The sequence below is a fragment of the Callionymus lyra genome, chromosome 8 (assembly GCF_982586985.1).
Source record: "Callionymus lyra chromosome 8, fCalLyr1.hap1.1, whole genome shotgun sequence".
Classification (NCBI taxonomy): Eukaryota; Metazoa; Chordata; class Actinopteri; order Syngnathiformes; family Callionymidae; genus Callionymus; species Callionymus lyra.
In genome coordinates this window covers 25,640,107-25,654,201 of record NC_141825.1, presented here as the reverse complement: position 1 = coordinate 25,654,201, position 14,095 = coordinate 25,640,107, and the positions used below count along the sequence as shown (strand labels likewise).

Below are 14,095 nucleotides of genomic sequence, written 5' to 3'. Positions count from 1 at the left end.
TAATCTTGATTAAAAAAAACGTAATCGTTACCCACCCCTGTTTTTATATTATCATTCAGTGCCTGATTTCATAGGATTTATAAGAACCTTAGTGTACTTTTCGCTACTTTTGAATTACTCTTTTGAATTTTTGCGTATAACATGCGATTAATCGCGATTAAAAAATGTAATGCTTTCCCCGCCCCTGCTTTTATATTATCATTCAGTATTTGAGTTTATAAGAAGTTTGAAATAATCGTGTACTATACACTACTTTGAATTTATTTTTGGATCTTATGCATAACATGCGATTAGTCGTTATTTATATACTCGCGGTCCAAGTACTTGACCCATGACCCTGGTCTAGAAAGACCCTTTACAAATGACTATTACTTACTTACTTACATGTATTCAATAAAGTTCTACCTAACCTTACCCAACCTATTCAAGAATTTACAGACCTCATGACTATTGATGAAGTCGTAACTGCTTTAATAATAAAAAATAAAAAATAAAAAATATATATATGTATACACAGTATGTCTAAACATCAGCTTTAAAAACGGCTGGGGTTGACCGTATCCTCTCATGCACAGTCATCGCTGGGATCTCACAGGATTTCATTATTCCTTTAGCAGCAGAGGATGTAACGACTGCTGCCATCTGGCGGCCGGAAGTTTAACAGCAACACTAAAATGAACAAATGGGAATGAACCTTGAATATTTACATGTTAAATGTAAATCTAAGAATAATCGAGTTATTTAATTTTAAACACTCTTTATTGAACTATAAAATAACTATGATAACAAATTAAATATGATAAAATGATTAAACAATTTCAATAAAGTTTTACCTTACCTTACCTTATGATTTGAAGGCCAAAGAAAAAATCGATACAATGCTGTTGAATATACAGCTTTGTGGAGAAAAAAAATCCGGATATATTGTTGTATCAATATTTTCCAACATATATTATTTTGATTAATAGATACAATTTCATTCATCCCTATGGATATCTGCTCCTGGTAATACTCACGTTTTATTCTTTTTTCTTTAGTTTAATTCTAATAAAAAACACAATTTGGTGACTTGACTCTTGCTCAATTGTTTTATTCTGTTCTAGTCAACGACACATTTTCTTAAGGATTTTTTTTCAAAATAAAAATAAAGTGTGTTGGATGAGCAGCGACACTGACCTTATTTTTACCAATACAAATAATTGCCCTTCCTGCCAACGCCTACATTAATATGTCATGTTATAGTTGTTAGTTATAATTTGAATAAGAAGTACTTCAGCAGTAATGTTTCGATCATGAGTATTTGCAAGATGGCGTCTGCAGTAGTTCTGCAGCTCCTCTGTGTTGACGGTAAATAACATCACGATTACGACTGTTTTAAACCTAATTTTTCACATCCTTCCACATCATTTTGCTCTTGCGCTGTATTGTTCAATTTAAATTTTATTAAAAACTGTCTCATCATAACAGTTTAAGTAGGAGTATAGTGGATCCATCTATCATGTAGTATTTTACTGCTCTAGTCAATCATTATTAGTGCAATGTTCTTTTATATCAGCAGGAAAAGGATGGACATGTTGTGACGTACACACATGTTCCTTTGATGATTCCACATCAAAGCACACTAAGTTAATATAAGTGAATAAAAGTGTGTTATTCTACCAGCTTGTTTATCTTGATCTTTATTTATTTCCTGACAAGCTTTGAAACGTTACAGAATTATCTTCACTTAAGTGAAATAAATTTGCATCTCACCGAAAATATGTCAAATCAACTTGCCATGGGTGATCCTGAGGTAACAACTACCAGAAAAGTATTTCAAATACTACATGTATTTATATATAACACCCAGAGAATAGAGACACAAACATGCTCTCAACAATAATCACAAAGAACATTTTTTATGAACACTAATACATTCACTGAGAAGCAATGTAACAACTAAAATATAAACTAAACTTTGGTTCATTAATGATTTCTATTGCAGATATTTTAAATGTCAGTATTTTTATTCTTAATATTTTGTACTTAAATAACACACACATAAGCAATACACACATTCATGTAACAAATAGAATGTTTATAGGATTCAGAAGGATTTGTTTGACGAGAAACAAAAACAAATTTATTTAATTTAACCCTTGTGTTACAAATGTTTTCGAGGCTTTTTCCGGGTCTTCTTGACCCAGAGACGACACAAGTGTTAAAGTCGACTCAAAAGTCTTCCTTGTTTCCACAGTTCCTCAATCGAAGGATACCAATGAACCGCAGGTATCTGCACGTCCGGTCGGTGCTGGACACAGGTTCGTCTTATTTCATCACATCTTTCAAATGTTCCGAGCACCTGATGTTTTATGATCCTCTCGACAGGCTACAGCATGTCCAAATACCTGGAGAAACTGGAGGAAATGCACAAAAGTATGTCGAGCACAGATATGTTATTTGATAATACTTGTGTTACTCTAATTTTTTTTGAAACCAATGTAGAGATAAATGGATGGATGTAGATATAGATGGATGGATGCAGATATAGATGGATGGATGGAGATATAGATGATGGATGTAGATATAGATGGATGGATGCAGATATAGATGATGGATGTAGATATAGATGGATGGATGTAGATATAGATGGATGGATGGAGATATAGTTGATGGATGTAGATATAGATGATGGATGTAGATATAGATGGATGGATGGAGATATAGTTGATGGATGTAGATATAGATGGATGGATGGAGATATAGTTGATGGATGTAGATATAGATGATGGATGTAGATATAAATGGATGGCTGTAGATATAGATGTATGGATGGATGTAGATATAGATGGATGCAGATATAGATGATGGATGTAGATATAGATGGATGGATGTAGATATAGATGGATGGATGGAGATATAGTTGATGGATGTAGATATAGATGGATGGATGTAGATATAAATGGATGGCTGTAGATATAGATGTATGGATGGATGTAGATATATATGGATGGATGTAGATATTGATGGATGGATGTAGATATAGATGGATGGATGTAGATATAAATGGATGGCTGTAGATATAGATGTATGGATGGATGTAGCTATAAATGGATGGATGTAGAAATAGATGGAGGGATGTAGATATAGATGCATGGGTGGATGTAGATAAAGATGGATATAGATAAAGATGGATTGATGTAGATATAAATGGATGGATGTAGATATAGATGGATGTAGATATAGATGGATGGATGTGGATAAGGATGGATGGATGTAGATATAAATGGATGGATGTAGATATAGATGGATATAGATATAGATGGATTGATGTAGATATAAATGGATGGATGTAGATATAGATGGATGTAGATATAGATGGATTGATGTAGATATAAATGGATGGATGTAGATATAGATGGATATAGATATAGATGGATTGATGTAGATATAAATGGATGGATGTAGATATAGATGGATGCAGATATAGATGCATGGATGGATGTAGATAAAGATGGATGTAGATATAGATGCATGGATGTAGATATAAATGGATGGATGAAGATATAGATGATGGATGGATGTAGATATAGATGGATGGATGTATCTATAAATGGATGGATGTAGAAATAGATGGATGAATGTAGATATAGATGCATGGATGGATGTAGATAAAGATGGATGTAGATATAAATGGATAGATGAATGTAGATATAGATGGATGGATGTAGATATAGATGGATGGATGTAGATATAGATGGATGGATGTAGATATAGATGGATGTAGATATAGATGATGGATGTAGATATAGATGCATGGATGGATGTAGATAAAGATTGATGTAGATATAGATGGATGGATGTAGATATAAATGGATGGCTGTAGATATAGATGGATGGATGTAGATATAGATGGATGGATGTAGATATAGATGGATGGATGTAGATATAGATGGATGGATGTAGCTATAAATGGATGGATGTAGAAATAGATGGAGGGATGTAGATATAGATGGATATAGATATAGATGGATGGATGTAGATATAAATGGATGGATGTAGATATAGATGCATGCATGGATGTAGATATAAATGGATGAATGTAGCTATAAATGGATGGATGTAGAAATAGATGGAGGGATGTAGATATAGATGCATGGATGGATGTAGATATATATGGATGTAGATATAGATGGATGGATGTAGATATAGATGGATGGATGTAGATATAGATGGATGTACTGTAGATATGGATGGATGGATGGATGTAGATATAGATGGATGTAGATATAGATGGATGGATGTAGATATAGATGGATGAATGTAGATAGAGATGGATGAATGGATGTAGATATAGATGGATGTAGATATAGATGGATGTAGATATAGACGGATAGATGTAGATATAGATGGATGGATGTAGATATAGATGGATGTAGATACAGATGGATGTAGATTATATTATACTTATGAAAGTCATGTCTCGATGTTCAGCAGGTGTTTATTTCCAAATATTCCTCTGGTTGTGTCAGTAAGTGTTGATGTTGCTTCAGATTACAGATACAGAAAAGGAGAAATCTTCAAGCGTGTCATGGTTTCTAAACTAGCAGAGCTGGTGAGACGACGAGTCCTTGAGTCGAATTTATCCTCGTGATCATCAAACTGTTTTTTAACATCTTCCTCACGTCACCAGTTCCTCAGTGTTGGATGTTCATCGATGAGCAAAGACTTCAGAGAAGCAGGTGATGTGTTTCTACGGATGTGTGTTAAAGAATGATTGGTTTGTGAGTTGAAATGCTACGAAAATATTGTTAAAACTTATAACCGTCTATCAGCAGATGCTATTGAGCTGCTGCCACTGGAGGAGAATCTTAAAGAAACATCGTCTAAGTTGTCCTTTTTGAGGTGAATGATTAGATAACAGTGGGGCAACACTTATTTTTATTATATTTTTTAATCTCGATTAATCGCATGTTATACACAAAATCCCCAAAATAATTCATAGTAGTGTATAGTACACGATTATTTCAGAGTTCTTATAAAGTCAAAAACTGAATAATAATATAAAAGCAGGGGGGGGGCATTACATAATCACATGTTATACACAAAAATTCAAAAGATTGATTCAGAAGTAGTGTATAGTAGACAATTATTTCAGAGTTTTTATGAATCCAATCAGATCAAGTACTGAATAATAATATAAAAGCACGGGTCGGTAAAGATTACGTTTTTTAATCGCAATTAATCGCATGTTATACACAAAATCCAAAAAATGTATCCAAAAGTAGTGTATAAAACACTAAAGTTCTTATAAATCCTGTGAAATCAAGCACTGAATGATTATATAAAAGCAGGGGTGTGTAACAATTACCTTTTTTTAATCACGATTAATAGATGATTTCCCTGATTAATCACAATTAATCGCATACATACCCTAAATCCAATAATGAATTCAAAAGAAATGTATTGTGCACTTTTTTTTTTAAGGTTCTTTTTCTGAATCATATGAACTCAAGCGCCCTATATATATATCTATATATATATCTATATATATATATATAGATAAATTTATAGATATAGATATATATAGAGAGAGAGATAGGGATGTATAGAAAGGGAAAAGCGATGTGAAATATTATAATACTGTAGCAACAATAATTTATTTGTAGTATGTAGTATTTGTACTGTGGTCCAAGTACTTGACCCATGACCCTGGTATAGAAAGACACTTTACAAATGACTTACTTATATATATTATATACTTAATAATCCCAAATTTCATTAGTAGTTTATGGTAGAATCCTCCTAATCTAAACATACAATTTATTCATTGTATTGCAGTCAATTAAGATGATTTTTGCACAAACAAACCTAAGGGTTGATCAACAAACTCTTGTTTCAAGTGTTAATGTCGAACCGAGCGACTCGACCCCGGTGGACCTGGACCTTCCGTACCCCAACTGTCCGTACCTGCTGCTGGACGTCCGAGGCAAAGACGAGTACGATCGCTGCCACATCATCAGTGGTACGAGCACGAAAACCAACTCACACCACGAGTAAAATCAATCAAAACCTGATTCTCCATCACTCAGCGAGCAGTTTCCCCAGGACGTGGATCTCCAGGACCACCATCCCCTACCCCAGGATCATGCTGGACTACGTATCCTTGAGAACAAACCATATCTTATAGTGATTTTAGTTTGTGTGTTGTATCTTAACTTGAAAAATCGCAGAGAAACGCTCCGGGGAAGATGATCATCTTGTACGACGACAACGAGAGGTCGGCCGTCGACGTCGCCACGTACTTGTGTGAAACAGGCTACAAAAATATCTTCATGCTGTCTGGAGGTAAAAATACTCTATATTTGCAATTCTACCTTAAATTCTCACTGTATTAGCATATAAAACATCCTGGGTGTTTTTTGGGCCAATTTCTACAGAAATTAGTATATATTAAAACGATCAAAACACGGATTCCGTTCTGTCGCTCCAACACGACTTCACTTCCGTCCCGGGTCTTATACTTGATGAACAATCCAGAGTGTGTAACGGGTTGTTTATTCGCCGCTTTAAGTCAAACAAAATACAAGCTTTCAATAGTCCCTGGAGAAAAGGTCTCGATCTGTAGAAACATCGCTATATTTAAGGCAAATTTTCCGTCGGGGAGGTCGTCTCTTTCCGGCCAAATAGTCCTTTTAAGTTCCCTGTGTCCCGATCACCCGCAGAGAGACATCCTAATTTGTTTTCTTGTAATCTAATCATTCAAATGTTCCCGGGCGGGGGTTTTCTTCTCTTCCGTCTTTTAGCCCCCCTTTCCCAGGTGTGTCTTGCTTCGTTCTTTGATCTACGATTTAAGGTGTGATTTGCAGATAAACAGATGTTTTAAATAATCGGTGTCATGTCTCTAATTCTGATCCAAGCTTGTCTCGAACCAGTGTGACTCAGTCTGAGTGGAATGTTGATTGTGAATGTGGAGTCAAACGTTCACGCTCTTAGATCAAGCGAGTAAATTATACTTTATATTTTGATTATCTTTTAGCATTAATTTAAGTATGGCGTATACATATAGTTTATAATCTAACAATATTTTTGTATGTCTATGTCCATATTTTGTTTTATTTACCATCTAAAGCCAAATAATAGTATATGGAGTTGAAGTTGTCCTCATCCAAACGCAGTAGTTCTTTCATCATGACGTTGCTCCGTTTTGAAGTTATTACTAAACAAAGTTCTCGCCAAACGATACTACGGTTTAAATGATACATTCTGACATCACACTGGTGCAGGTGTCCTCCCCTAGAAGCTCTAAATCAGTTAAGAACCTACATGTTAATAAACTAAATAAATATTTATGTAAACATGGTGAGAAGTTACTTCTGCCTTTAGGTATTTTTGTAATGTGTTCATTAAACAACAAACCTTATTTTTATTATTAGTTTTTTAATGTAAAAAACGGGAGTTTCAGGGGTGAGTTTGAAATTTACGCGAGTCCTTGAATGCAACTCGTTTTAAGTGGGCGGGGCTTAAGCATATTTTCTAATGTAAATATCTTTATTAAATCAACACTTTAGGTGCAACTTTAACATTCATTCATTTTCTACCGCTTTATCCCTTGTGGGGGTCGCACGGAGACTGGAGTCTATCCCAGTATCATAGGGCGAGGGGCAGGGGACACCCTGGATAGGACGCCAGTCTGTCTCAGGACACACAAAGACAGACAACCATTCACACACACACTCATACCTACGGACAATTTCCCCAATTTCTCAATCAACCTCTGTATGTTTTTGGACTGTGGGAGGAAACCGGAGTGTCCGGAGTAAACCCACGCAACACGGGGAGAAACATACAAACTAAACACAGAAAGGTCACAAGTTGGCCTGACCTGGAAGTGAACAATCAACCTTCTTGCTGTGAACTGCGCCACTGTGCATTACAATCAATTACCAGTAATATCTTATATTCTATTATTATACTATATCTTATACTATTATTAATATTATACTATTATTATTGCTAAATAATAACAAGTTTCATTGTGTAAACATAAAAATGGTAAACAAAAAGTGAATTAAAAGAGATCAAAACAATGGATAAGCGTTAAAACTCGCATGTATTTTCGTACTTTATTCGTGATTTTTATTCATGAAATTTCAGAGCAAAAAAGTGAAATAAACTGGGAAAAAGGTTGTTTTTTTTTTAAATGTCAATATTACTATCATGTGACAAAACATTGAAGAAACAAATAGATGTGAGATTGAGAATATGAGAAATTACATTTATGACCAACATATTTAAATCAAGTACTGGAAGGAATTTAATAAAAAGTGTAAATTTAATGAAACTAAATGAAAAAAAGAGATGTTTAAATAACACACTTATGATGAAAGAGCATTTTAAAAACCATTGATTGCTTCAAGTTTTGTTTGTGTTAAAAGTTTAAAATGCACCTCTGGTTCCAGGTCTGAAGGTCATCGCCAACAAGTTCCCTGAGGGGATGGTCACGGGTTCGTTTCCCAGCACCTGCTTCCCGACCAGGAAGACGTACGAGATGCCGGAGCCGATCCGAGCCGAGAACGATCGCCGCAGGTTCACGTCGGACGAGCTGAACAAGATCAAGAACTGTCTGGAGATCCTGTACAAGTCCAGCGTTTTGAAATAATACGCAGTATTCGCTCTCGCTACTACACCGTGGGTTTACACCGGGTACTCCGGTTTCTTCCCATTGACTAAATGACAGATTAGGAAAAACAAGCGGTTTTATAATGGAGCAAAAATTAGTTTTCTTACTGTTTAAAATGTCTAATAAAATACAAAATGATGACACAAAAATAAACATGTGGATATGAATATATATTTCATTTAGTCGCGATTAATCGCATGTTATACACAAAATCCAAAAATGAATTAAAAAGTAGTGTATAGTACAGTAAATCCTGCACTGAATGATTATATAAAAGCAGGGGTGGGTAACGATCGTGTTTTTTAATCGGGATTAATTTCATGATTTCCCCGATTAATCACAATTAATTGCATTTCATACCCTAAATCCAATAATGAATTTATAAGAAATGAGTGGTGTACTTTTATTTTACCGAACATATGGATATGAATATATATTTATATTGTCATTGAGTCGCGATTAATCGCATGTTATACACAAAATCCAAAAGTGATTTCAATGATAATATGAAAGCAGGGGTGGGTAACGGTCACGCTTTTTAATCGCGATTAATTGCATGATTTCTCTGATTAATGACGATTAATTGCATTGCATACCCTAAATCCAATAATGAATTCATAAGCAATGAATAGTGCACTTCTATTTTACCAAACATATGGATATGAATATATATTTATATTGTCATTTAGTCGCAATTAATCGCATGTTATACACAAAATTCAAAAATGAATTCAAAAGTAGTGTTGTACAGTAAAGTTCTTAAAAATCCTATGAAATCAAGCACTGAATGATTATATAAAAGCAGGGGTGGGTAACGATCACGTTTTTAATCGCGATTATTTTCATGATACCCCGATTAATCGCAATTAATCGCATTGCATACCCTAAATACAATGATGAATTCATAAGCAACGAATAGTGCACTTTTATTTTACCGAACATATGGATATGAATATATATTTATATTGTCATTTAGTCGCAATTAATCGCATGTTATACACAAAATTCAAAAATGAATTCAAAAGTAGTGTATAGTACACTAAAGTTTTTATAAATCCTATGAAATCAATCACTGCATGATAATATGAAAGCTGGGATGGGTAACGATTGTGTTTTTTAATCGCAATTAATTTAAGGATTTCCCTGATTAATCACAATTAATCGCATTGCAAACCCTAAATCCAAGAAAAAATGAATAAGCAATAAATAGTGCACTCTTATTTTTCAGAACATATGGATACGAATATATATATATATATATATATATATATATATATATATACATTGTTATTTAGCTCTTCTATTACAGTGTAGTTATAGTGTATGTTTTTGTCAAATGTAATGTAACCTTTTTTAATTTGAATTATAGGGTTTTTTAAAAATATTTATTTTCTATATACTTTATTTTTGACCTCAAAGAAAACAACAGTATTTGTACCTTCAAATTTATTTGTGTCATTAAAACAACCTCACAGATCAACTGTGATCCTCTGAAAACATATTTTTCCAAAGTGTTTAAAAGAGGTTCTTGGATGTGTGATCCATGATGGTCATCAGGGCCAACCAGGTCTCCTTGGCAGTGGGAAGGATTTGACTGGCAGGCAGAATGAAGCCATAGCGACCGGTATCCCTCAGCTCAAAGGTGTACGAGTACTTGATGCCCTGGTTGTAGGTCCAGTCGATGGTTCCGCCACTGGCCTGGTCTGGGAATTGAATAGTTTGATTAGGCAGTGGTTTGATATAAAACTAAAGAGTTTTGAGTAATGGGAGAAAACTCTATGGTGCAACTGGGCTATTCTGAGGCCATGTCCAAAAGTATGGTTTGTAGTATATATTTATGTACTACAAACCTGTGGTTCCCAAAAAAGAAAGGGCCCGGTAACATTCCCTGAGTCACACAAAAACAAATCTCTATGGTGCAACCAGGTTATTCTTGGCCATGACCAAAAGTACGGTTTGTAGTATATGCCGCATATACTACAAACCAGTGGTTCCAAAAAAAAAGGGCCCGGCAATGTTCCCTGAGGCACACAAAAACCAATCTGTTGAATTGATTATTACTGTCTGAGAGGTATTTTTACTTTGAATTAACACTAGTTACGCCTGTTTTTTACTCAAAAAATTATCCTAAAAACATCCGGAAAAGGATCACAAGAAGGACCATCTTTCTGTGGAAAAACTAGTGTCATGGTTGACGCAAATCCTGCAGTTGATGTTTTATTGTGGTTCCTCTTCCTGTTTTCTCTTGACGTTTTTACCTTCTCTTGTCCACAGAAACAGGGACCGTCCCATTGTCTATTCGGCGTGATATACCAAATGTACGGCTGGTCGCCCAAACTACCGTCCCTTTCTTTAGCTTTTTCTATAATTCGTAGTCAAAGTGTTGCCTTTGCTGTACCGAGGACCTTACGTTCTAGCTCTATCCTCAAAATCCAGACCTTATTTTGTGTATATTGGTAAGTCTATTATTGTTTTTCATTTGTTGCGGTTTGGTCTTGTGTCTGCCCTCTTTCTCTAGTATCTCTAGGCCTGTGATCCCTTTACCTTACCATTTATGTATTGAAATAGACATGGTGACACGAACTTCACACGAGAAAACCTCGAAAATATATGCTTTGTGTAGATGTTTTCAGTCCATTCGTTGTCATGTCATTTGTTTTCCGTGACAACTTGATGTCGTTCCAAGAGGGGCCATGTTGTGTTATGTAAACTGGAGCCTTTTCGTCTTACCGTAAACGTCACAGTTTCAGAAAACTAGATTGTTTGGCTTTTTGACCAAGCTTTCGATATATTCATGGGCATCTTCTCGTCTTGACTATTGTAACAGTTTGTTTTCATGTCTAAACCAGAAGGATGTGTCTCGCCTGCAGTTCATACAAAACTCTGCAGCCAGAATTCTGAGCCGCTCTAGTAGAATAACTCACATTTCTCCTTCAAACTCTTCACTGGCTGCCAGTTTCTTTCAGGATCATTTTAAAATTCTGGTTCTTACTTTCAGATCTATTCATGGTCAGACCTTCCATCAGTGATCTGATCCAGACTTACACCCCAGCTCGGGCTCTGAGGTCTGTGGATCAGAATCTACTGATGGTTCCTGAACTTCAGGACCAGAGGAGAGAAATCCTTCCAGACTGTTGCTCCTAAGCTTTGGAACCATCTCTGTGTTTGATGATCTACTGATTCCTTCAAGAAACATCTGTGTTTGATGATCTACTGACTCATTCAAGAAACATGTGTGTTTGATGATCTACTGACTCCTTCAAGAAACATCTGTGTTTGATGATCTACTGACTCCTTCAAGAAACATCTGTGTTTGATGATCTACTGACTCCTTCAAGAAACATGTGTGTTTGATGATCTACTGACTCCTTCAAGAAACATCTGTGTTTGATGATCTACTGACTCCTTCAAGAAACATCTGTGTTTGATGATCTACTGACTCCTTCAAGAAACATCTATGTTTGATGATCTACTGACTCCTTCAAGAAACATCTGTGTTTGATGATCTACTGACTCCTTCAAGAAACATCTGTGTTTGATGATCTACTGACTCCTTCAAGAAACATCTGTGTTTGATGATCTACTGACTCCTTCAAGAAACATCTCTGTGTTTGATGATCTACTGACTCCTTCAAGAAACATCTGTGTTTGATGATCTACTGACTCCTTCAAGAAACATCTCTGTGTTTGATGATCTACTGACTCCTTCAAGAAACATCTGTGTTTCATGATCTACTGACTCCTTCAAGAAACATCTGTGTTTGATGATCTACTGACTCCTTCAAGAAACATCTGTGTTTGATGATCTACTGACTTATTCAAGCAACATCTCAAGACACTTTTATTTGAGCTTTTCCCTGATTTTCTGATTCAACATTAAACCAGTCTGGTGTAAAACAATCATGTGACCCCTGCTGTTGAGGAGACTGTAGAACAAAGAGACAAATGTTTACTTACAGATGGTGTTAATGATGCTGCCGTATCTGTAGCGGGTGCCGTAGAGCGAGGCCAGGTCCGTGATGGCCTTCTTGGCCAGATTGTGCTGCAGAAGACGAAAAGGAAAGCATCAGGGAACTGTTGTTTCTACTGATGTCCACGAGTTACCAGCTCGGTCTGGTCCTTGACCGGGGTCCTGGTGTAGCCGTAAGGATACATGAGCATCTGGGAGTAGGCGTGGATGGAGACGAAGGACTTGATGCCGCCGTGAGCCTTCACAAAGTCCACGATGGACTGGACCTCGGACTCGGAGTGAGCGCGGGGGCCGCGGTAGGTCTCGGAGCAGGGGCTGCTGCTGGCGCCGGGTCCTGCACGGTGTCCCTTAATGTGTTAGTGGACTACCCGGGATCAAAGGGTCGTGTCAACTGTACCCCCAAAACCAGCGTCCCAGTTCCTGTTGGGGTCGACTCCCACACAGCTGGAGCCGGGGTTGGGCTTCCTGGTCTTACGCCACATGCGGTTCTGAAAACAACGCGAGATTATGTCGAGATGATTTGATGTCGTCGATACGATTGTGTAATTATTCAATGAATCCAGATCCAGGCAGGAGTAGTCGTCGAACCCACGTTGTTGTGCGTGAAGTAGAAACCGTCCGGGTTGGTCACGATCTCCAGGAAGATGTCCATCTTGTTGAGGATGGCGGTGAGAACGGGGTCGGTGCCGAAGTCAGTCACAATCTAAACATCGACAGATGATATTGAAATGTTTCGAACCATAACTGGTCTAAAGACTACGAAGGGGTTTGTTTAAGAACCTTCTTGGCAAACCAGGTGCCGCTGGCCTGAGTGACCCACTCCCTGGAGTGGATTCCGGTGTCGATCCAGATGGCGGGACGTTTGGTTCCACCTGTACTGAACTGTGAAGAAAAACATTTAGTATTGAACCATAAAAAGACATATATACCTTTTAATACATGTTATTTATCTTATTCATTAGTGACATAACGTTTGAGTTTTAGAAAGTTCATAAGGTAAGACACACAACGTAAAGATGAAACACGTAAATATTCATGTAGCACCAATAATAGATATATGAAGTACATCATTTAAGTAAGAAAAATATATTCTGCCCAAAATCAGCTAAAAATTGGATTATTAATATTAATTGTTTGATTATAGTTGAAAATTGTTTGATTATAGTTGAAAATTGTTTGATTATAGTTGAAAATTGTTTGATTATAGTTGAAAATTGTTTGATTAAGATTGAAAATTGTTTGATTATAGTTGAAAATTGTTTGATTATAGTAGAAAATTGTTTGATTATAGTTGAAAATTGTTTGATTATAGTTGAAAATTGTTTGATTATAGATGAAAATTGTTTGATTATAGTTGAAAATTGTTTGATTATAGTTGAAAATTGTTTGATTATATTTGAAAATTGTTTGATTATATTTGAAAATTGTTTGATTATAGTTGAAAATTGTTTGATTATAGTTTT

The 14,095-nt window shown here is 35.9% G+C and overlaps 2 protein-coding genes across 3 annotated transcripts in view; one reads left to right on the top strand and one right to left on the bottom strand.

Moving 5' to 3' along the window:
* Window positions 1-1,720: 1,720 nt before the first annotated feature.
* On the top strand, window positions 1,721-8,773 carry cep41 (centrosomal protein 41). 2 transcript variants are annotated; one of them, XM_087796704.1, is made up of 10 exons: window positions 1,721-1,792; window positions 2,237-2,300; window positions 2,368-2,415; window positions 4,533-4,594; window positions 4,673-4,721; window positions 4,818-4,884; window positions 5,883-6,004; window positions 6,072-6,139; window positions 6,213-6,327; window positions 8,442-8,773. In XM_087796704.1, the coding sequence occupies exons 1-10, from the start codon at window positions 1,760-1,762 to the stop codon at window positions 8,639-8,641; spliced, it is 828 nt and encodes a 275-aa protein (XP_087652830.1). In that variant the 5' UTR covers window positions 1,721-1,759; the 3' UTR covers window positions 8,642-8,773. The 2 variants fall into 2 exon arrangements, with proteins under 2 accessions (XP_087652830.1, XP_087652829.1); XM_087796703.1 differs by having other exon boundaries at window positions 4,815-4,884.
* Window positions 8,774-10,093: 1,320 nt separating this feature from the next.
* cpa5 (carboxypeptidase A5) overlaps window positions 10,094-14,095 on the bottom strand; it is an 8,713-nt gene continuing 4,711 nt past the window's right edge. The window contains exons 6-11 of the mRNA XM_087797641.1: window positions 13,413-13,514; window positions 13,225-13,335; window positions 13,030-13,120; window positions 12,767-12,966; window positions 12,620-12,704; window positions 10,094-10,365 (exon numbers count right to left, since the gene is read on the bottom strand). Coding sequence (XP_087653767.1) covers window positions 10,178-10,365; window positions 12,620-12,704; window positions 12,767-12,966; window positions 13,030-13,120; window positions 13,225-13,335; window positions 13,413-13,514 — 777 coding nt within the window. The 3' untranslated portion in view covers window positions 10,094-10,177. The remainder of the gene's footprint in view (window positions 10,366-12,619; window positions 12,705-12,766; window positions 12,967-13,029; window positions 13,121-13,224; window positions 13,336-13,412; window positions 13,515-14,095) is intronic.